We start from the raw sequence: 24,049 nt of genomic DNA on the forward strand, positions 1-24,049 counted from the left end.
TAATTGTGCACTAACTAGTTCTTGCCACCTCACAAAGCAGTTCTTGGGGGTGAGGAATGCAGCTGATGTCACAACTGTTCTTTCCTATGGAAAGTTGTGAGACTGAGCAGATATCAATGGACAAACATTTCTTCCACTGATGCATGTCGGCTGCCTTGTGGAAGGCAGGCATCAGAATGTCACAGGGTCTACATTGAACAATCTCTCGTTACTCATTTCATATATGATCTTCAACATTTTAATTTAATTTATAAATTGCAGCAGAGAGGGAACCCTATTTCACTTCTGACTAGGACAGGAGCATGACTGAAAGAGAGGGAGCTTATGTTCTTTTTTTTAAAGCATCATACCAGGTTTCACCTATGGTGATTTGTGGAAATTGCAGAAAATATAAATTACCATGGTTGTTTCAGAATATGAACTTAGCTGTTCCCAAATACAGATTCAGACTGTTACCAGCACACTATCTTACCACATGGGATATGTTTCTTACCCTAATGTATAAATGGTACTACTACTCACTGACATTCTTCACTGAGCTGTGATGTAATACCACAGCAGATTTTGAATGTAGGGAGGACTTGGCCATTATGCTGATGATGAAATGCAGATGTGCACCAGAAAAATATTGCATTATTTCATCTACTTATGGTGATGTAAGGAATATTGTTGTTGTTGTGGTCTTCAGTCCTGAGAGTAAGGAATATATTATTATTATTATTATTATTATTATTATTATTATTATACTTTCTTACTGCACCTGCAGTTCAAAAATGTGTGTTTTGAGACTGTCAACAGAACAATGCATTTGTGAATATATTTACAACTTCACATATGCAAAGCTTTTGTGAATATATTTACTGCTTCATACATGCATGTGCAAGTGCATGTGCATGTACATGTGCATGTGCATGTGCATGTGTGCACGTGCCTCTTCCCCGCCACACGTGCAACCGCCCGCCCCCTCCAACACAGACAAACACATGAGCAAGACAATTAAAACTGACCAAACATTTTAATGTACTTTGTATAAATTTGTACATGTCAATAACATAAAAACTCAATTCAAAATACATTGAGAACTTATTGTCTAATATATCACAGATTTGACTCATTACTACATTTAACTAGCAGCATTACATGGATTGTAATTCAGGATTAATGCAGACATCTTCATTGTCTAAAACATAGAGGACTAATTCACCAACATCATGGCCATTGCCCTGAATGATAGTTCCATCCTCCAAGATAAAGGCATTTTCTGGAACACATGGGAAACATACAGCAGTGTAAATTGCAAGTAAATCTTTTTTGCATCACTAAAACATTTAGTTACATGTCACAAATATTATTTCAGTTGTTTTAAATAAAATATATGCAGATAAAATGTTATATTGAGGCTTGGAAGAAACAGGCTAATAAAAATTATGAACCTTCTTATAATAGACAAGAAATGCAGCATATTCACAAATAGGTCTCACACAGAAGGAATAATGCCCCTTTAATATGCACTTACTGAATTTGGACAACATGAAAACTCACCAACTGCTATATTAGTGGAATTTTGACTTTCAGATTCAGGAAGATGATGGCTTGTCAGTGTTTCAGGCTGGTGATTTTCCACAGAAACCGGCAAATCAGATACAGTCAAAAGAATTTCAGTACCTGTAGAAGCAAAAAAATGTTTTGAACTGCTGTGCTCTGTGAACTGATAGCAAGCAAAAAAAATCATCTAAACATTCCAGAATTTTGTGAATTTTCACCAATTAACACATTAATAATTGTATAAATTGAATGACCAGCAAGTGTAATAATTGCAACTTTTGTCACTGCATTTATCCTCTCTAGTCATGTCCAATATTTATGAAACTCAAAATATGCTATTACATATTAGAATATAAACTTATCTTAGTTCACATGAAATGAGTGATGACTTATGTTGAAAGTGGTGGGAAAGGCAGAATTATTGTGAAGGAGAAAATGGCATAAAATTGCTTGGAGTGAGGGGAAGTAGTAAAATGGAGGAGGAAGGAGGAGAGATACTTTAAAGTATGAGGGCCTGCTTAGATTAATTTATACCAGAAGGAAGTCCTCAAACAGAAGGAAGCAGATAAGAAAAATCAAAGAAAAAATTCACCATTGCCAGCAACTCTATCTGTTTAACTATTATCTCTCTCACTATTAAGAAACTATTTCCAGTGACATATTAGTGCAGGATTGTTTTGTGAGCCTGAATTGTGTTCTTCCTCTACAACAAGTTCCATAAAAATAAATCAGTTTGTGGCATTCTATGGTTGGTTTACTGCAGAAGGGTTGTTGCAGTCTACTGTAAAATGTCATATATAAGAACTGACACTAATGAACTAGCAAGGGAAACTCCCCACTGCTTCTCCCTCAGATTTAGTGGTAAGATGGCCTAGTGGACAGACCATCAAAAACTGAACACAGATCAAGCACAAAAACAGGAAGAAGATGTACTGAAATCTGAAAAAAGAAGCAAAATTGAAACAGTGAACAGTCCAATCTCAAAATGTGCAACATTGAGCTAATTTGAATAGCAATGGCATAATGGTTATTTGGCCATGGTGTTTGACTGCAAAGGGAGAGACATATGTTCAAAGCTTCCTTATGCCCCATGATTTCTCTCCTTCTTCTTCTTCTTCTTCTTCTTCATCTTTTCACAGAATTATGAACTCTCCATCCAGTCGCTGATGTGTATGTTTCCTGTATTCAAATTTTTATCTGTGTTGTGGTGTAACATCTGTTTGCAAAAGCAAGGTGTAAGAAAGGGACCTTAGGTGTATGTATATCCCTTTTGTTCTACACAAGTACCACATCTTATGACTCTTGTTCCATTTTGGAAGTTTTGACCTTTGAATTCCTTTGTTGGAATGTGGCTGAAACCTGCTTATCTGTTGCTTTCATTTCGGTGAGAGGTCTGCGCGGCATTTCGCCTGCTCTCACTCTTCATCACATTTATTTGTGATGGTGATATATTCTTACCATATGACTCATTTTCATCTTGAGATTGGACTGTTCACTGTTTCTAGTTTGCTTCTTTTTTCACAGTTTGGTAACATTCTTCCTGTTTACATGCTTGATCTGTGTTCAATTGCAGACAGGCACAATTAAAAGACACTCAAATGTAGCTGTTGGCCACAACCTTACTCAGTGAACATGCAAGCAAGCACACCTCATGCACACACGACTGCCAACTCCAGCATCTCAGGCCGGAATGCAACATCACATGGGATGCAAGCAGCAATCTGAATGGGAAGGGGAAGGGGTTAGGGGAAGGGGAAGGGGAAGAGATAGTAGTGCACAGTTGGGGAGACAGATGAACGCTGTCTGATAGTGTGTGCAGGGACTAGAATCCAAAAGGTGCAGTGTCAGGAGGTTGTGGGGCAGGGAGGTGGGAAAAAAAGGAACAAAAAATGAGTAAATATGGGTGGATGTGTTGACAAGGGCTGCAAATAAACAGGGTGGGAGATGAGAATGGGGAGGAGATGATAAAGACATAGTGGGTGGAAAATGTTGGATGGAGGGTGTGGGGACAGTTTGTTACCGTAGGTTGAGGATAGGATGATTACGGGAGCAGAGAATGTGTTGTAAGGATAACTCCCATCTGCGCAGTTCAGAAAAGCTGGTGGTGGAGGGAAGGAGCCAGATGGCTCGGGTATTGAAGCAGCCATTGAAATCAAGTGTGTTCGGTTCAGCTGCATGTTGTGCCACAGGGTGGGCACAACATGCTCTTGGCCACAGTCTAATAGTGCCCATTCATTCTTGTGGTCAGTCAGTTGGTAGTCATATCAATATAAAAACCTGTGCAATGATTGCAGAAGAGCTGGTAAATGACATGGCTGCCTTCAAAGGTGGCCCGGCCTCTGATGGAGTCGGATAAACCTATGACATGACTGGAATAGGAAGTGCTGGGAGAGTGGATTGGGCAGGTTTTGCACCTGGGTCTTTGACAGGGATATGATCCTTGTGGCAAGGGTTTGGGATTAGGAGTGGCATAGGAACAGACTAGACTGTTGTGGATGTTGGGCATGCAACAGACCACCAATTTAGGAGGGTTGGGAAGTATCACGAGTAGGATGTCCCTAATTTCAGGGCACAATGACAGGTAATCAAAGCCCTGGTGAAAGATGTGGTACAGTTGTTACAGTCCAGGACGGTACTAGGTGAAGACGGAGACACTTCTTTGTGTCTGGTTTTTGGGGAAAGTGGGAGGCTTATGGTTGTGAGGGGAAATGGCACAGGAAATCTGTTTGCAGACTAGGTCTAGGGGAAATGTGAAGGCCTTGGTGAGACCCTCAGCGTACTGAGCAAGGGAGTTTTTGTCACTGCAGATACACTGTCTGTGGGTACTCAGGCTATATGGGAGGGATTTTTTGGTGTGAAAGGGATGACAGCTATCAAAATGCAGGTACTGTTGGTGGTTTGTTGTTTTAATGTGGACAGAGGTGCAGATGGAACCATCAGAGAGGAAAAGGTCAACATCTAGGAAGGTGGCAGGCTGGGTTGAGAAGGATCACGTGAAGCAGATGAGAGAGAAGGTGTTGAGGTTGTGAAGGAACAAAGATAGGGTGTCTTGGCCCTGGGTCCATATCATGAAGATATCATCAATGAACCTGAACCAGACTAGGGGTTTGGTGTTTTTGGAGGCTAGAAAGGTCTCTTCTAGATGGCCCATAAGAAAGGCTGGGTACCATGCAAGTGCCCATGGCTGCGCCACATATTTGTTTATATACCTTCCTTTAAAATGAGAACTTGTTGTGGGTTAGGATAAAGCTAGTAACGTGTATGGGGAATGAAGTAATGGGTTTGGAGTCTGAAGGACGCTGGGAAAGGTAGTGTTCAATAGCAGTAAGATCATGCAAATGAGGGATGTTGGTCTATAGGGAGGTGGCATCAACAATGACAAGTAGGGATCCAGGAGGTAAAGGGGTGGGTATGGTGCAGAGCTGGTGGAGGAAGTGGTTGGTGTCATTGACTTGAGAGGCTAGATTATGGGCAATTGGTTGGAGGTGTTGGTCAATGAGTGCCAAAATTCTTTATTCTTTTTTTTTTGGGGGGGGGGGGGGGCACAATAACCAGCCGCAATGGGGTATCCAGGATGTTGGATTTGTGGATTCTGGGTAGCAGGTAGAAGGCAGGTGTGCAGCATATCATAGGAATGAGGAGGGAAGTGGATTCAGGGGAGATGTTCTGGGAATGGCCTAAGGCCTTAAGCAGGGACTGGAGTTTTTGTTGGCATAGTTTATAGGTGGAGGAGTCAGACAATTGATGGAGGCCTTCTGCCAGACAGTCACAGCGATTCATCACAACAGTGGTGATACTTTTGTCTGCAGGTAGGATGATTAAGTCAGGATTTGTTTTGAGGTTGTGTACAACTGTTCTTTCTTCTACTGAAAGATTGGTGTTCTGGAAGAGATATGGGGAAGGATGGTAAGGCTAAGTTGGAAGTAAAGTATTCCTGAAGGTGATCAGTGGGTGGCTCAGTGGGAGGCAGGGAGGATCACGGTTGGATGGTGGTACAAACTGGAAGAGGCAGGGTGCAATGTTGGAATTAGGATGGTTATGGTCGAAGGGATGGGCAACAAAGAAGTGCTTCAATTGCAGGGCTCAGGAGAAGGAAAGTAGGTCTTTGACAAGTCCGGCATGGTTAAATTTGGGTGTAGGGAAAAGGTGAGGCCTTTGGATAGGATTTAAACTTCTGTGGAGCTGGAGTTTTGGTGGAAAGGTTAACAACAGCGTTACGAAAATGTTATTTGCAGCCCTCTGCCAATGCATCCATCCCTCTTTCCCCACTACTCTCATTTTTCATTCCTTTTTTCCCAACTTCCCTACTCCACAATCTTCTGACACTGCACCTGTTGGAGTCTGGGCCCTGCACACTCCACCAGGAAGTATTCATCTCTCTCCCCACCCATACACTACTATCCCTTCCCCTTCCCCACCCCCCTCCAGATTTCTGCTTGTATCCCACGTGATGTTGCATTCCGGCCCGAGATGCTGGAGTTGGTGCCTGTGTGTGTGTGAGGTGTGCTTGCTTGCTTTTGTGTGTGTGTGTGTGTGTGTGTGTGTGTGTGTGTGTGTGTGTGTGTGTGTGTGTGTTTTGTATTTGTGTCTTTTTTACTGGTGAAGGCTGTGGCCAAAATCTACATGTGAGGGTATCTACATGTGAGTGTCTTTTAATCATGCCTGTCTGCAACATCACGTGTCTTCTTTATGGTAAGTAGCAATCTATCTTCTGTGTTCAGGTTTTGACGGGCTATCCACTGGACCATTTTACCATTAAATATGAGTGGCATGCGATGAGGAGTTTCCCTTGTGAGACTGATATTGAAAATTAGTATACTTTCTAGAAACCTTAAGCCAGTAGTTGTGGCCACCAAAATATGACTCATTTGAGTCCACTCAAGTATGCATTCACTCCATCCACTGCTCAAAAAACTTCTGCGTGGCACTTTTCATAACACTGCACAGACTCATTTTTACTTTGTGGCAGAGAGCAAGAACACATCTATATTAAGCCAAGCGTCCACTGCCACTGAACTGATCAATTTTAATTACATTCACCAACCCATAAAGATACAGCTTGAGGATGAAAAACAGTCACACACTTATACATAACTACAAATAATCAGTTAGTAATGCTAGCCATCTCATTCTTTTGTTTTGAGGTACACTATCCTCCAACAATAATTTCTTCTCTCTGGCAAGAGAATCATATTCACAAAAAAATTCCTAAATCTCTATCACCATCCACAGTGTGTAATTTCCTAATCAATCACAATACTACTACTTTCTGCAAACTCAAGTCTGCCATATCACACCACTGTGAATATTTCAGCTGTGTGACCTACTCGTTTTACCCAGCTACCTACCTCTTACTACCATCATCTAATCTCCATTACAGGTACAGTCATTTGTGAAAACACTCATGTTATTTGCCACCTCTGCTGCTGTCATTGTGCAGTACTTTATGTGGACATGATCCTACAAGTCACCCCTCTATGACAAGATGCAACAAAGAGCTATTTCAGTCATGCTTTAATTGAGAGTAGTATAAGAATTATGGGAACCACATTAAAAAGAACTTCACAACTCATATGACAGAATTCCCACATCCAGCATCAATTACTGTAAATTTTAATTGTTGGAAAGAAAAGAAAAACAGAAAATTATGGTTTAATGTCACATCAATGGTAAGATCATTGGATGTCGAGCACAAGCTTGCATCAAACAACAATGTGGCAGGAAATCAGCTATGTCTTTTCCAAGGGAAGCATGCTGCCATTTATCTGTCTCCTATAATTTAGGAGGAGTGCAGTAAACCTAAACAAGGTTAGCTGGCACACTGCCCCCACCCCCTCACTACCTCCCTTATAAGAGACCCATGCCTTACTGCATCATATTTCTGAATGTAAATGGTGGTGTCTGATTTACAGCACATCTTATATTACTCACCGTACAACTTTCCATGACTCTTCCCCTGTTCATCCATCCCTCTTCCTTCTTTGTACCTATTATCTTCCAATTTTTTCATGCTATCTTAGGTCTCAGTCAACCAATAATAGCCACTTTTAAATGTTGTACCCATGTTTTCATAACCATTTATTACTTCTTCACAGTCTTTCATTTGAACCACTGTTTGCTGCTCCTGCTTTTCCCCCACTCCCACCTCCCTCCCCACCCTCCTCATCCTTTTGTCACTAATTTAGCAGCTGTCTGCTGTATCCTCATGTATGAAAACTTGCTTTGCCCTTTGTTCAATTCTCAGGGCCCTCCCAGAACTACTATTCTCATATATTACTTCCCCTCTCATCTCTATCTCTACACATTCTGTGCCATCCTCTTACCTGTCACCTTTACAACATTCCAAGCCTCCTCAGCAAAGGGAAACATTCTTGTCATGTTACGGTCTCAGAAGTCTGTCTCTGTGTGTGTGTGTGTGTGTGTGTGTGTGTGTGTGTGTGTGTATGCGCGCGCGCCAACTGACCCCAGCTAACTTACGCGTCACTACGGAGATTACTGATGAACTGTTGCAGGCAGGCATTGTTTGTCAATTTAGCAGCCCAAAAGTGTCACCGGTAAAATTAGTACCAAAGAAGTTGAGACTCTGAGACTCTGCACTGAGTACAGAGTTTTTAACTCCCATATGGTGCATGACAGCCAGCCGATACCCAATGTACAGTATTTCACACATGCGATAGTCAGGGCATCCATATTCAGTACGAGTGACTTTATGAAGGTTTACCTAACAATTGTCGTGCACAAGATGATATCATGAAAACTGCACTTCACACATGCGCTAGTCAGGGCATCCATATTCAGTACGAGTGACTTTATGAAGGTTTACCTAACAATTGTCGTGCACAAGATATCATGAAAACTGCACTTATGGCACCATTCAGTCTTTTTGAATATCTGTTGAAGAATTTAGCTCAGATATGGCAATGCTTCAGTGATGAAAGATTTTTTTCAGTTTAATTTCTGCTACATCTGTTTGGATGACATCCTCATGTTTTCGGGTACACCTAAAGACAACAACCGACACCTCAAACAAATTTTCACTGCCCTAAATGACAGAGCGGTGGTGATCAGTGAGGAAAAATCTGATTTACAGAAAAAAGAAGTTACCTTCCTTGGGCACACAGTGCTGCATGATCAGACCAATGCCAGACTGAGCTGACATTGTCAGATGATTTCCCCTCCCCCAGAACTATAATGAGCTCCATAAATTCTTAGTAATTTTGAATTTTTAACAGAGGTACCCACAGCAAGCCTCTGAGATGCTAGCAGGATGTAAGAAGCAAAGAAAAAAGGAAGACTGAGTGGACTGTTGAGATGAAGAATGCTTTGAACTTGCTAAGAATGACCTTGCACATGTAATTCTAGATGCACAGCTTGCAGTTACCATGGATGTGAGGACTCTGCGAATTTCACCATTCGCGGAGTCCTCATATCCATGGTAACTGCGAGCTGCGCATCTAGAATAGGGTGTGCCAACCGTTCTGCAACAGTTAGTGGATCACAGAAACTTACATCCACTCAAGCCAAATGATTGGCAACTGACTGCAATTTATGAGGCAGTGAGGTACTTCTGTGAAGAGATCAAAGGACATCATGTTATTGTGTTTATAGACAATAAACCACAAGTAGCTGCCATAAGGCATTCATCAAAGGATGTCAACCCTTGATGCTAACAACACCTGGTCCTTATTGCCCAGTACACTACAGATATACTACACCTGCATAGAGCTGACAACCTCATTGCCGACTACTTATCATGAGTCAATGTCCTCTCCCTCCAGTTTGATAATGAGAAACTAGCCATCAACCAGTACAACAACACTAGCATTGTGGAATTGATGTGCAGTCACAATAATGACCTACAAATTGGCATTTCAATCCCTAGGATAGGGATGTACATGTACACATCAATCTAATTGGCCCTCTACCAGAGTCATAGGGATTCAGGTACTTACTGTCACTGATAGACAGAACTTCCTGGTGGGCAGAAGCAGCGCTCTTCAAGGATGTCATGGCAGAGTCCATTGCCCACTTTTTCGCAAAAACAAGGATAGTTGGGTTGGGTTGTTTTCGGGAAGGAGACCAGACAGCGAGGTCGTCGGTCTCATCAGATTAGGGAAGGATGGGGAAGGAATTCGGCCGTGCCCTTTCAAAGGAACCATCCTGGCATTTGCCTGGAGCGATTTAGGGAAATTACGGAAAACCTAAATCAGGATGGCTGGACGCGGGATTGAACCGTCATCCCCCCGAATGCTAGTCCAGTGTCTAGCCAATGCGCCACCTCACTCGGTCAAAGATAGTTCATTTTGACACACCAAACATGATAATTACTGATTAAGGCCATCAGTTCAAGTCAACACTCTTCAGTGCACTGTGTAACATCTGTGGAATCAACCATAACCACACTATTGTAATTGTAAACTGTCGAAGCTGCGTTGGTAAAGTACCGGAACTTCAAGCGCTGATAGAAAGCACCGAAGCTGAAATCGTTATAGGTACAGAAAGCTGGCTGAAGCCAGAGATAAATTCTGTCGAAATTTTTACAAAGGCACAGACGGTGTTTAGAAAGGATAGATTGCATGCAACCGGGGATGGAGTGTTCGTCGCTGTTAGTAGTAGTTTATCCTGTAGTGAAGTAGAAGTGGATAGTTCCTGTGAATTATTATGGGTGGAGGTTACACTCAACAAGCGAGCTAGGTTAATAATTGGCTCCTTTTACCGACCCCCGACTCAGCAGCATTATTGGCAGAACAACTGAGAGAAAATTTGGAATACATTTCACATAAATTTTCTCAGCATGTTATGGTCTTAGGTGGAGATTTCAATTTACCAGATATAAACTGGGACACTCAGGTGTTTAGGACGGGTGGTAGGGACAGAGCATCGAGTGACATTATACTGAGTGCACTATCCGAAAATTACCTCGAGCAATTAAACAGAGAACCGACTCGTGGAGATAACATCTTGGACCTACTCATAACAAACAGACCCGAACTTTTCGACTCTGTAAGTGCAGAACAGGGAATCAGTGATCATAAGGCCGTTGCAGCATACCTGAATATGGAAGTTAATAGGAATATAAAAAAAGGGAGGAAGGTTTATCTGTTTAGCAAGAGTAATAGAAGGCAGATTTCAGACTACCTAACAGATCAAAACGAAAATTTCTGTTCCGACACTGACAATGTTGAGTGTTTATGGGAAAAGTTCAAGGCAATCGTAAAATGCGTTTTAGACAGGTACGTGCCGAGTAAAACTGTGAGGGACGGGAAAAACCCACCGTGGTACAACAACAAAGTTAGGAAACTACTGCGAAAGCAAAGAGAGCTTCACTCCAAGTTTAAACGCAGCCAAAACCTCTCAGACAAACAGAAGCTAAACGATGTCAAAGTTAGCGTTAGGAGGGCTATGCGTGAAGCGTTCAGTGAATTCGAAAGTAAAATACTAGGTACCGACTTGACAGAAAATCCTAGGAAGTTCTGGTCTTACATTAAATCAGTAAGTGGCTCGAAACATCATGTCCAGACACTCCGGGATGATGATGGCATTGAAACAGAGGATGACAAGCGTAAAGCAGAAATACTAAACACCTTTTTCCAAAGCTGTTTCACAGAGGAAGACTGCACTGCAGTTCCTTCTCTAAATCCTCGCACCAACGAAAAAATGGCTGACATCGAAATAAGTGTCCAAGGAATAGAAAAGCAACTGGAATCACTCAACAGAGGAAAGTCCACTGGACCTGACGGGATACCAATTCGATTCTACACAGAGTACACGAAAGAACTTGCCCCCTTCTAACAGCCGTGTACCGCAAGTCTCTAGAGGAACAGAAGGTTCCAAATGATTGGAAAAGAGCACAGGTAGTCCCAGTCTTCAAGAAGGGTCGTCGAGCAGATGCGCAAAACTATAGACCTATATCTCTGACGTCGATCTGTTGTAGAATTTTAGAACATGTCTTTTGCTCGAGTATCATGTCGTTTTTGGAAACTCAGAATCTACTATGTAGGAATCAACATGGATTCCGGAAACAGCGATCGTGTGAAACCCAACTCGCTTTATTTGTTCATGAGACCCAGAAAATATTAGATACGGGCTCCCAGGTAGATGCTATTTTTCTTGACTTCCGGAAGGTGTTCGATACAGTTCCGCACTGTCGCCTGATAAACAAAGTAAGAGCCTACGGAATATCAGACCAGCTGTGTGGCTGGATTGAAGAGTTTTTAGCAAACAGAACACAGCATGTTGTTATCAACGGAGAGACGTCTACAGACGTTAAAGTGACCTCTGGTGTGCCACAGGGGAGTGTTATGGGACCATTGCTTTTCACAATATATATAAATGACCTAGTAGATAGTGTCGGAAGTTCCATGCGGCTTTTCGCGGATGATGCTGTAGTATACAGAGAAGTTGCAGCATTAGAAAATAGTAGCGAAATGCAGGAAGATCTGCAGCGGATAGGCACTTGGTGCAGGGAGTGGCAACTGACCCTTAATATAGACAAATGTAATGTATTGCGAATACATAGAAAGAAGGATCCTTTATTGTATGATTATATGATAGCAGAACAAACACTGGTAGCAGTTACTTCTGTAAAATATCTGGGAGTATGCGTGCGGAACGATTTGAAGTGGAATGATCATATAAAATTAATTGTTGGTAAGGCGGGTACCAGGTTGAGATTCATTGGGAGAGTCCTTAGAAAATGTAGTCCATCAACAAAGGAGGTGGCTTACAAAACACTCGTTCGACCTATACTTGAGTATTGCTCATCAGTGTGGGATCCGTACCAGATCGGGTTGACGGAGGAGATAGAGAAGATCCAAAGAAGAGCGGCGCGTTTCGTCACAGGGTTATTTAGTAACCGTGATAGCGTTACGGAGATGTTTAACCAACTCAAGTGGCAGACTCTGCAAGAGAGGCGCTCTGCATCGCGGTGTAGCTTGCTCGCCAGGTTTCGAGAGGGTGCGTTTCTGGATGAGGTATCGAATATATTGCTTCCCCCTACTTATACCTCCCGAGGAGATCACGAATGTAAAATTAGAGAGATTAGAGCGCGCACAGAGGCTTTCAGACAGTCGTTCTTCCCGCGAACCATACGTGACTGGAACAGGAAAGGGAGATAATGACAGTGGCACGTAAAGTGCCCTCCGCCACACACCGTTGGGTGGCTTGCGGAGTATAAATGTAGATGTAGATGTACAGCTTATCACCCCCAGAGTAACGCATTAGTTGAATGCTGTCTCAGGACTCTCAAAGCCACCCTTATGTTACAAGCTAGATTGTGGACTGAAGCTGTGTCATGGGTACTACTTGGTGTCTGAACTGCCTTCAAGAAGGATCTACAAGCATCCCACATCGAATTAGTATACGAGGAATCACTGGTGCTTCCTGCCAATTTTGTGCTATCCACACAAGACCCCCCTCTAGGCTATATGTTTACTCGCTTAACAGACAATGTAACCCAGGACTCATTATGGCACCTCAGAACCTCAACAAATTCACATCTGTGTGCTTAGTAACTGCTTCTATTTTGTACAGGCCACTCCTAATACAGTATTTTTCAATTTTAGGCAAGCCGTTGCCAGCTTCCCCAACTGTCAAACAATCACATGGCAGTGAGAAAGTTCTCTCTAATTTTATACACTGACATGTAACAAATGTTGTATTTTTTCATTTTCATAGAGATGTTTTCCACTGTTTACAGCTGACAATCACTTTTAATGTTTACTTTCACATTATGGCCTTTTATTTTTGGCGTAAGTGTTTCAATGTCTGTACAGTTTCAATGTCTGCCATTGTGCTTAAATAATTGGATCTTCTGAATAATTTCATTATGTTTATTACACTTACATGTCTGAAAAGCAACTATCAGTCCACAGTTCATATAATTTTGTAGTTTGATCAGGTCATCAAGTCGGAAGAGTATCTTTTCTCTGCCTGCATTTTCGCATATTTTTACATGCCTGTAGGGAAGACCATCCTTGGAACCAAAATTACGTGTCTTTAATGTTAACTTTTTTACAGTTGATAACCGGCACACCATGGACTCAATTACTATGGCTCTACTTACAAATACATCAGAGTGAACTCAGGTGGAAGTTCTTGGTTTAACTTTGCAACAGAAGCCTGGAAATGGCAGTTGAAATGTCAAAACTGACTCTAGGCATCAATCTGGCAGGTGTGAGAGCAATACTTGTGTGCATTTCAGTACCGCAAGCTCTTACAATTGACTCTCCTGAACTGCACAACAGGGATGCTTTCATTCAAGTTTTAGACATTAAACAGACGGAAAATTTTAAGAATGCATGAACAGGCTACATCTCTCCTGGTACTTTATTGCAGCAGATGCCTGGTGCCACTGAAGGATTCATGTTGTGGATTGGTCAGTTTACCCCCTCCAAGTTTTTCACTCTTGGTGCTTGGAGGCAAGGTAGACTGGACTTCAGACAGAAGTTACCAGAGCACTGATGAGACAAGCTGCAGCAGAATCACTGTGCTGGCTGAAAGTATGATGTGCTGCTTCTGTGAGCTCTTGAATGACAGTTTTTGATGAGAACCAGCTCAGGCTTTTCGAGTTAGGAACTTTCTGTAACTTTAAAGTCATTTGTGAGGAGTGTTACAGGTTTCTCTCAAGTATTAATTTCAACTACTATTTCAATAAAATCAGATGTGTCAGAACATGTTCTTCACCCAGATGTGATTCACTTCATGTATTGTGTTCCTGATAATGTTCGAATTTCCTTTCTGCTACAAGGCACAGGCCAGTTTTGGTCACTCAACTTTGATTTGGAAATGGTGACTATTATTTTTGGTAATTCTTTGAATCTCTGAGATTGCATATGAGGAATTGCATGTGCACATTGCATTCTTTAGTGAACCTTACCCTTGATCAATAATAATGATTGTACATTATTACAACTTGCTTGTATGGTATTATAGTATTAGGACCATTTATGTGTTGCATGTAAATGGCATTCCAGGAGTATGCTCCATCTGTTAAATAACTGTTCTTCATACAGCTATAATTCATTAATTCAATGTGCATAGCAGCATGCCTTTCCTCCTCCTGTGATCTCTAGCATCAGCTACCCCTTAAGAGAAAGATACTAAGAAATGTTCAGTAATGTGTAAACACTGATGGGTTGATCTGAAGTTCAGTAGTTAAGAACATTATGCATTTTTTCCTTGGGATAGAAATTTGGGACAGAAATTGGGGCTAATGCTTAATTAGTATTTATGGAATTTATGACGATCTGGCACTCAGGAGCAGGGTGACAATTCTAAGCACAATAACTATTTAAAAAGAAGCTCACGGCTATGAAAAGTCCCTGATTTAGAGTGAAATTTTAAGCCGCCATAGAATTAACAGCCAATATTTATACAGGCAAGAAGTGTGGGCAGCTTTGATGTTCACTAAAATTATTAATTTGTAAATCTAGATGAGTTAGACAACATGCTGAAAAAAGAAACAACTCCATATTCACATGAAACGGATGGTACGAGATTACTGTAGGATTAATATTTACAAACTAAGTTAACATTGTGTGCCAGACCAAGCCATGTATCCAGAACCTTTTGTCATTTGTGAGCAGTGTAGTATCAATGATATGATGTGTGCACATGCAGTGAAGTGATTCAATGTTTCAAATTTTTACATGTGTGCCTTCTTGGTATGTTGAAATCTGTGCCAGTCTATGGAGTGTGATTCATACTGTACCTCTGATGAAAGACAGAAGGTTCTGGCTTGAATCCCTGTATGGCACACAAATTCAGTTTATCACAAAAAAATAGCAAGTATTGTTATATAAGAATACATAGTGCAATTTATAACAAGGTGACGAACAAAAGATTGAGGGTATTTAAATGTATGCTAAAAAGTCCATTGCTTTTGCATACGCTTTACCTTGTGGAACACCTGTTATATCTTCTGTATCCTGTGGTGCTACTGTTACTGTTTGTAACAAATTTGGAATACTCCACTCAGTACGGTTATCACCATGAGACTTCTCTAAATGATGGTACAAAGAATTATTGTTTTTGAAAGTCTGGGAGCAGTATGGACAGGAGAGTGACTCTTGTGCTATTGCACTGACACTCTCTAAGAAGTTTGGAGTGTTCCACTGGTCACGAAGCTCTGCATGACGTCTCTCAAGATGGCGACTAAGGGAACTGCGATGTCTGAAGGTCAATGGGCAGAAGGGACATGATAGGATCTGACCTGCATGTAACCTTTTAATGTGATTCCGCAGTTGATGTTCCTGGAATAAAAAATATGACTATAATACAAAAGATTATGAAGCTTTGCAGTATGTCATGAAAGTTTTATTTGATTTTCAGGTTTTACATTTCTGTTTCATTACACAACAGTGGCAGGCAGCACAGCTACAAACAAGCATATTCTCAAATGGTTAATTACACACCACAGCTTTTCTTTAATTGAATATATCTCTAGATTTCATATTCACATGAAAGAATAACAACTGATATCCACCATCTATATACATAAAATATATTGGCTTTATACAATGTGGGCAGAAACAGTCTGAAAAGCTAGTAATGGTTTTGCAAGGTAGGCTGTGCTCAGAAATAACTGTTAAGAAAAACGTTTGATATGTTGTGCTGTTTCCAAGTTAAGCAGCATTGCACTTAGCCAATCAGGTCATTGTGCACGGATATTCAAGTGCCTCTGCCCCCCCCCCCCCTTTCCCAGAAACAGTGTCGCCAAACGTGTTCTTTGCTTGGGTTCCTTAAACTGAACAAGAGAGCACTAGAAAAACTGAACATGGTATGGTAGTAAGGTTCAAACCAAAGCCAAAGGCTAAGCAGTCTTGTGCACTGTCATATGTGCTACGAGAACAACTGACACTATCTGTATCTGGCAGGTCGCTTGAGTCTGCATGTGCAACAGCCTTCAATGCTAATTAACTGAGAAACAGCACAATGTATCCAATTTCTTTCATAACAATTATTTCTCAGCACAACCTACTCTGCAATACCCTTGCAAGCTTTTCAGACTGTTTTGGGCCACATTGTATATAAGATATTTGTAAAAACAGTTCTGAAGTGATATTCTCCCATAATAATGGAATGAATATTTCCAACTTGTTTTATAGAAATTACATGCGATCTTGTTTACACCAACAATGAACACTAATTAAATACACTTAAGAACAAAGGCCTACCTGGCGTAATAGTATTAATGAATTTTCTGTGAAGTAAGTTATAATCTTCCTAGTATATGTTTGTTGAAAGTATCAGCTTTGTGTGCATGAGCATTGCAACAATAGCTCAGAGGCAACATGCTTCCATAATAACGAAAAAAATCTTTCCAATTTATTTTATGAGAATTACATGTAGTCATAATTACAACATAGGAGCAAAGAAATACACTATGTGATCAAAAGTATCCGGACATCCCGAAAAATGTACGTTTTTCATATTAGGTGCACTGTGCTGCCACCTACTGCCAGGTACTCCATATCAGCAACCTCAGTAGTCATTAGACATCATGAGAGAGCCGAATGAGGCACTCCACAGAACTCACGGACTTCGAATGTAGTCAGACAACTGGGTGTCACTTGTGTCATATTCCTGTAGGTGCAATTTCCACACACCTAAACATCCCTAGGTCCACTGTTTCCAATGTGATAGTGAAGTGGAAACGTGAAGGGACAGGTACAGCACAAAAGCGTACAGGCCGAACTCGCCTGTTGACTGACAGAGACTGCCGACAGTTGAAGAGGGTCGTAATGAGTAATAGGCAGACATCTATCCAGACCATCTGACAGGAATTCCAAACTCTATTAGTATCCACTGCATACTATGACAATTAGGCGGAAGTTGATTAAGCTTGGATTTCATGGTCGAGCAGTTGCTCATAAGCCCCACACATCAAGCCAGTAAGTGCCAAGCAATGCCTCGCTTAGTGTAAGGATCCTAAACACTGGACGACTGAACAGTGGGAAAACGGTTTGTGGAGTGACAAATCATGGCACACAATGTGGTGATCTGATGGCAGGGTGCGCGTATGGCAAATGCCCGGTGAACATCATCCGCCAGCATGTGTTGCGCAAACAGTAAAATTTGGAGGCAGTGGTGTTACGGTGTGGTCGTGTTTCTCATGGAGGGGCTTGCACTCCTTGTTGTTTTGTGGGGCATTGTCACAGCACAGGCCTACATTGATGTTTTAAGCGCCTTCCTGCTTCCCACTGTTGAAGAGCAATTCGGGGATGGCAATTGCATCTTCCAACACGATTGAGCACCTGTTCATAATGCACGGCCTGTGGCAGAGTGGTTACACGACAATAACACCCCTGTAATGGACCGGCCTGCACAGAGTCCTGATCTGAATCCTATAGAACACATTTGGGATGTTTTGGAATGCCGACTTCATACCAGGTCTCACCAACCGAAATCGATACCTCTCCTCAGTGTAACACTCTGTGAAGAATGGGCTCCCGTTTCCCAAGAAACCTTCCAGAACCTGACTGAATGTAAGCCTGCAAGAGTGGAAGCTGTCATAAGGCTAAGGGTGGGCCAAAACCATACTGAATTCCAGCATTACAGATGGAGGGCACCATGGACTTGTAAGTCATTTTCAGCTAGGTGTCCGGATACTTTCCATCACATAGTGTACATGGCATAATGTACGATTAATGAATTTTCCATAAAGTAAGTTGAAGAATCACAATTCCTTCTAGTATATCCTTGGATATAGCTTGTTCTTATGTTATATTCGTAAGTGGTACTAATGCACTCGATGTATAATGTTTCTGTTTTTGTTAATTGAAAATGGGCCGAATGCCAAACATGTACAGTCGTGGACAAAACGAGCGAGACCCCTCACCTTTTCGTTATGCTGATCCACACGGCTTTAAAGTCTGCTACACAGCATAACAGGCAAGGCGACGAAGTGCTACCAACATACTACGCACAGGCGTGAAATTGACAAGCTATCTGAACTATTTTAGACTGTTTTCAATAATTTGTAAGACTATATTAATGCTGATTAGTGTGTTAAATACAACACATAAATATAAGACAGAACTGAAAGAAGAAACGCTAATTGGTATGAACTGAACCAATAAAAATGAATTTCAACTTATCGAGATAACATAACTGTTACAGTAAGACAAAGAACCCCAGATCGTTACGAATTAGCAAAATATTATCCGCATTCGGCAGCAAAATGGTCTGTGTCAAAGTTCAGACCAGTCATACTGGATTACCGTTGCTAACCTACCATGAAAGTGTGCAAATTTAGCAATGCGTGCAGATTAATAACGAAATTCACTTAAAAATCATTCAGTGCCACAATTCAATTCCATTATTGACTGAAGCGGAAAAAGTAGGCAGTAACATGTATGAAATTCTACAAGAGTGTCATATTGACATCCACAGGGCGCCGGTACAGAATAAAGGTAGCGATAAAACGTATTGGGGGCGCGAGAATTTCTTAAAATTCAGCCCAGGCAAACAGCCCTCTATTATTACCCCAGACATGAACAAGCCGGCAATTTCGCAATGAAAATCTGCAGTTTCTGTTGCATAGAGCTTTCTGGACTCAAAAACATGAATTTTCTTCCTTTATGTCACGGCTTATGTGACAATCATTCGCGATGTTTATCGAAATAACAAAATACTGTTATTAGAGAGTAAATTTTGTAGGATAATTCTGCACCACCCCAGGAAATAAACGGCTACATAGCTACCAAACATATTCTGGACTGTTTCGAATTCTCCACTAGACTCGCCACAGCCAGAAAACGTTCATTAGCCGAAGTGTTTCTTAAGCTAGCTAGCAATTGGAATGTTCTCACTTCAAAAACGCGGTGGCATTAATACTGGGATGTGAATTACCACGTGTATAGGCAAATGGATTCTATTTGCATTCCTATAAACGTGATTTGGATCGAAAGCATAGCTACGATTAATATGCTGATGTATCGACTGCCACTAGAACATTTCGAATAAAGAATAGCGTGTGTTATTTATGTGGCCCTCATCTTCAGTAGCTGTCGTAGCTGTTTTCGTTGTTAGGATTTCGTCACCTAAACTGGTAATAACGGAACCCTACTAGTCTCACTTTCTTGACAGTCTGTCGGTCTACCCAACCCTTAAAACCCGTTTACCTCCAGAATGGGTGGACATAATAAGTGGAAATCTATCGCACTTCTTGCTGTAACCGGTCCCTTGGTGGTGTAAAAAAGTGAGCTTCTATGTCAACGCAATCTAAAGATACGACCGTTTATGTAAAGAAAATTTACGCGAAAGGTCAAAAAATGGCTTCAAGAACTATGCGACCTAACTGCTTAGGTCATCAGCCCCTAGACCTAGAACTACTTAAACCTAGCTAGCCTAAGGGCATCACAGACATCTATGCCCGAGGTAGGATTCCAACCTGCGACTGAAGCAGCCGTGCGGTTCGTGACTGAAGCGCCTGGAACCGCTCGGCCACCGCACCCAGCGAAACCCTATTCGCCTCATGTATAATGATAATATATACTGTCTAGTGAGGATAAACTGTATTCGCCAGCAACTCAGATCGTTTGATCACGGAACTTTTACGAAGCTACATTCAAACTTTGTTCGAAGTCGTCTGCAATATCCATTTATAAACACCCTAGGAACGTCGTATGCGATATCGACTTCTGAAGACGATGGCAGATACTGCAGTCCTATAACAAGTAGGTGGGAATTTATTGTCATTGGTCCATGTATGACACTTTATTTCAATATCAATTTAAGGCGCCTACGTGTTCGTATATGGCTGAAACTAATGAACAAAAAATAAATAAACAGTAAACAACTTCGATGTTCAAATCAAATGAAAGTCACATGTCATAATTGCAACATAATTTCGTTGTTACATCAACATGACTACATCAACAGGATTTCTTTGCAATCTGGGCTTACGTGCCTGGCAGAAGGTTCGGGTTATTTCTCTACCGTCCCACTCATTAATAGTGTGCTGGAAAAAGGACCACTTAAATCTTTTCTTGCGAGCCTTGAATTACATTATTACTATGGTTTCTTGCTGTGTAAGTTCCCGAGGAAATATCCTGATCTTGCTGAAACTTCGCTCAGTGAAAGAGGGGCCGAAATAAGCGAACACGTGTCTCGGCTTATCTGCTTACACGCTACCGCTTCTGTAAAAACGACGGTCAAAGTGTTCAATGCGTTGTTGCTATAGTGTAGATACCTCTTAGCGGGTAAGCATTCAACTATAGCGGTGGCTCTGCGCCTACCATAGCGACTTCGGAACTTTGCGCTGCGAGTTCGAAACCCGGTTTTTCCTTTTTTCCCCCCTCACTCTCTGAATTATCTACGAATGTTTATTCCAATTTATGTTGAGACACTGTTGTCGTTATTCGTCAGTTAATTTACTGTGTAAAGAAAAAAGTTAAAAAGGGAACACACAGTGCGTAGTGGGGCGATCATTCTGTTGTAGAAATAATTCAGAAGCCAAGATCGCTTGGATACTGTCTACTGGATAACCCGTTTCAACACACTAAAGGTGCCATCATCGGACCTGAATCTAGATTAACAACATTTATAAACCATTTGGATATAACGATACATGAGGCAGACCAGATGATTTTAGATCAGCTTGTCTCATTCGTTTATTATTTTTTTAATTCATTAATTACACACAAAGTTAATTGGCGAATAATGACAACATTATTTCAAAATAAATTAGAAAAAAAACATTCGTAGATAATTCTGATAGAGAGGCAGGAAAAAAAAAATAATAAAAAAACCCAATATGATCTCGAACACAGGAATCAAAGTTAAGAAGGAACGACGGTAGCCACTGAGCCACCGCTTCAATTGCGTTCTCGGTTGCAGGAGGTATCTACACTAGAGCAACAGCGCGTTGATAACTTTGACCGTCGTTTTCTCGGAAACAGTCGAGTGTCTGCAGATAAACCGAAACACGTGTTCGCTTATTTGTCCTCTCCTTCACTGAGAAAAGTTTCCGGACAATCAGCCTATGACACCTGGCGAGGTCCCCTCATTAGTCGCGTCGCTTCTTACACCCGGCGAGAATTATGCATGCCTCAGAGTAAACTGCGCCATTTGGAAACACGGCGAGCGGGGATAAACACGTTTTCCTTCCTATAAGGCAAACTTCTACAGATAAAATTCACGAAGTGTTCTTCAGGTTGCCTCAGATATTTCAGAAATGTTTCTTGTGTTAGTCCTGCCGCATATGCAAAAAGTAAACATTTCATTTCATGTAATATTTATCAGGATAAGACATGACAAGAGTGGACCAGTCCCTTCTGAGAAAAATTACAGATTCTAAGTTGCTCCACTACGTAATGACACAGGTACGGGCTTGCGATCTCTCATTTATGCCATCGATTTCCGTGTTACACATACTTCGCCACTGCGCTGTGGCTGCCATCGTGGAGGAGGCAGTCTGTTTCCTGCCAGCGCTGTTTCCGCAGCCGATATTAACCGCGACGAATCATTCAGTCAACGCTAAATGGCCCATCTGGCTGGGGCAGACAACGGCGCTATAATAGCACTTCGTGCAGAGGGATTTTCAAATGGCTATATAACAAGAACTATGGGTGTTCACAAGTCGACGGTAGCCAGGTGGATCAGACGTAAGGACGAGAGTGGTAACCTGAATGGGAGGTCTCATGGCCGTCGCCGCAAAACAGCAGCAGCTCAGGATCAGCAGATACGCCGTTTCAGTGAGAACCATCCATTTGTCAACGCACGACAAGTTCAGCAAATTCAATGATGCTTGGAATGAGTTACTTGAATCTCATAGTTATGTGGCTCGAGTTGTGGGCTCATTGCCCAACAGACTTCCATGTGTTGTGGGAGCCAAAGGAGGCCATACGTGATACTAAGCAGCATCAGCAGAGGTGTTTTTTTTTTTTTTTTTCAGCCCTTCACCAATCAGCTGCAAAAGCTGTTTCAAGTTTTTTTACAGACGTATATTTTATATAATTCAAGGAAACGCAATAAGTGGAATGTGGACAAACAAATTAATTCACAGCAACATATGTAATATTTAATTTGATAAGAGAAGAAATACTCACCTTATATATTCATGCAGTCTCTATAAAATAACGACGGTAAAATAGCAAATACGAAGCTATCGGTAACAACTATTGTTGGTGGTGAGGAGCCGTAATCGATATGCCACTATTCTGTAATTGTATTTCTGAAGTTTATCGTCAATCCTAGGATTGACACCGATACTCTGTTTTACGTAAAGAGTATAACCTTCAAAATTTATTTAGCAGCGCAGAATATTAAATTACAGTTTATAGATTAGGAACCTAATCCAACTGCCTTTAATTTTATTCTCACGGATGACATTGAGACAGTAAATAACAAGAGAAATAACAAAACTCTCAGCATCAATATAGAGAATTCAAGTGTCCAGTGGATTCAAAAGTTTGCTATAATAGCGCAAGATAGGCAACATCAAGGATAGGGTGAACTCAGGAGCGCCGTGATCCCGTGGTTAGCGTAAGCAGTTGCGGAACAAGAGGTCCTTCCTTCAAATTTTCCCTCGAGTGAAAAGTTTAATTTTTTATTTTCAGACAATTATTATCTGTCCGTCCGTCCGTCCGATGCGAGGTAACTGCCCCACAGTATGATGACGCTACACCTCAACAAACATCGAAACACATGACGTCAGCCGGCCGCGGTGGTCTCGCGGTTCTAGGCGCTCAGTCTGGAACTGCGCGACTGCTACGGTCGCAGGTTCGAATCCTGCCTCGGGCATGGATGTGTGTGATATCCTTAGGTTAGTTAGGTTTAAGTAGTTCTAAGTTCTAGGGGACTGATGACCACAGATGTTAAGTCCCATAGTGCTCAGAGCCATTTGAACCATTTGGCAGTTGACTGTTCGCTACTTTGGACGAGAGTGCATTAAATACGTGAGATGCATTGCGTGGGCAATATGAATCCAGCAAATATAGCTCGCGACTTCAATGACAATGTCAATGAATATTTTCCGAACTGTAAGGCTTCGGAAAATTCCTTAAGGGATCGAACGATTGTCGAACATTTATATGATTATTTCCTACATTTGTTGATAAACAGTACGTGTGGTGATGATTGTCTGAAAATAAAAAATCAAACTACTCACTCGAGGGAAGACTTGAACCAAGGACCTCTCGTTCGGCAGCTGTTCACTCTAACCACGCGACCACGGCGCTCCCGAGCTCAAACTATCCTTGATGTTGCTTATCATGCGCAGGGACTACTCAGTTTGTTTAGTTTGATTATTTTTTTCATAGGTCCACACAACTTCTTCCTGTTTTCTCGATTGATATGTGTTCAGTTTTTCAAGGCCTATCCACTGTGCCAACTTACAACTAAATCTGAGGAGGGTGCGATGGGGAGGTTCCCTTGTTAGCTATGAAACAACTGTAGCAAAACGGAGCATCCTCGTTATCCATGTGATGGATAAGACGACTAATTCGCAACATAAATGTCAATGTAAGCATCAATTTCTGTTGTAACGTGCTTCCTGGAC

General features: G+C 41.5%; 1 protein-coding gene across 2 annotated transcripts in view; it reads right to left on the reverse strand.

Annotated features, from left to right (window-relative positions):
* Nucleotides 1-996: 996 nt before the first annotated feature.
* Nucleotides 997-24,049, reverse strand: part of LOC126163031 (uncharacterized) — a 300,543-nt gene continuing 277,490 nt past the window's right edge. For both annotated transcript variants that reach the window (XM_049919905.1, XM_049919904.1), the window contains exons 19-21: nt 15,443-15,797; nt 1,543-1,665; nt 997-1,261 (exon numbers count right to left, since the gene is read on the reverse strand). In XM_049919905.1, the coding sequence (XP_049775862.1) occupies nt 1,137-1,261; nt 1,543-1,665; nt 15,443-15,797 (603 nt within the window). In that variant the 3' untranslated portion in view covers nt 997-1,136. The remainder of the gene's footprint in view (nt 1,262-1,542; nt 1,666-15,442; nt 15,798-24,049) is intronic.

Source organism: Schistocerca cancellata, chromosome 2 (genome assembly GCF_023864275.1).
Source record: "Schistocerca cancellata isolate TAMUIC-IGC-003103 chromosome 2, iqSchCanc2.1, whole genome shotgun sequence".
NCBI lineage: Eukaryota > Metazoa > Arthropoda > Insecta > Orthoptera > Acrididae > Schistocerca > Schistocerca cancellata.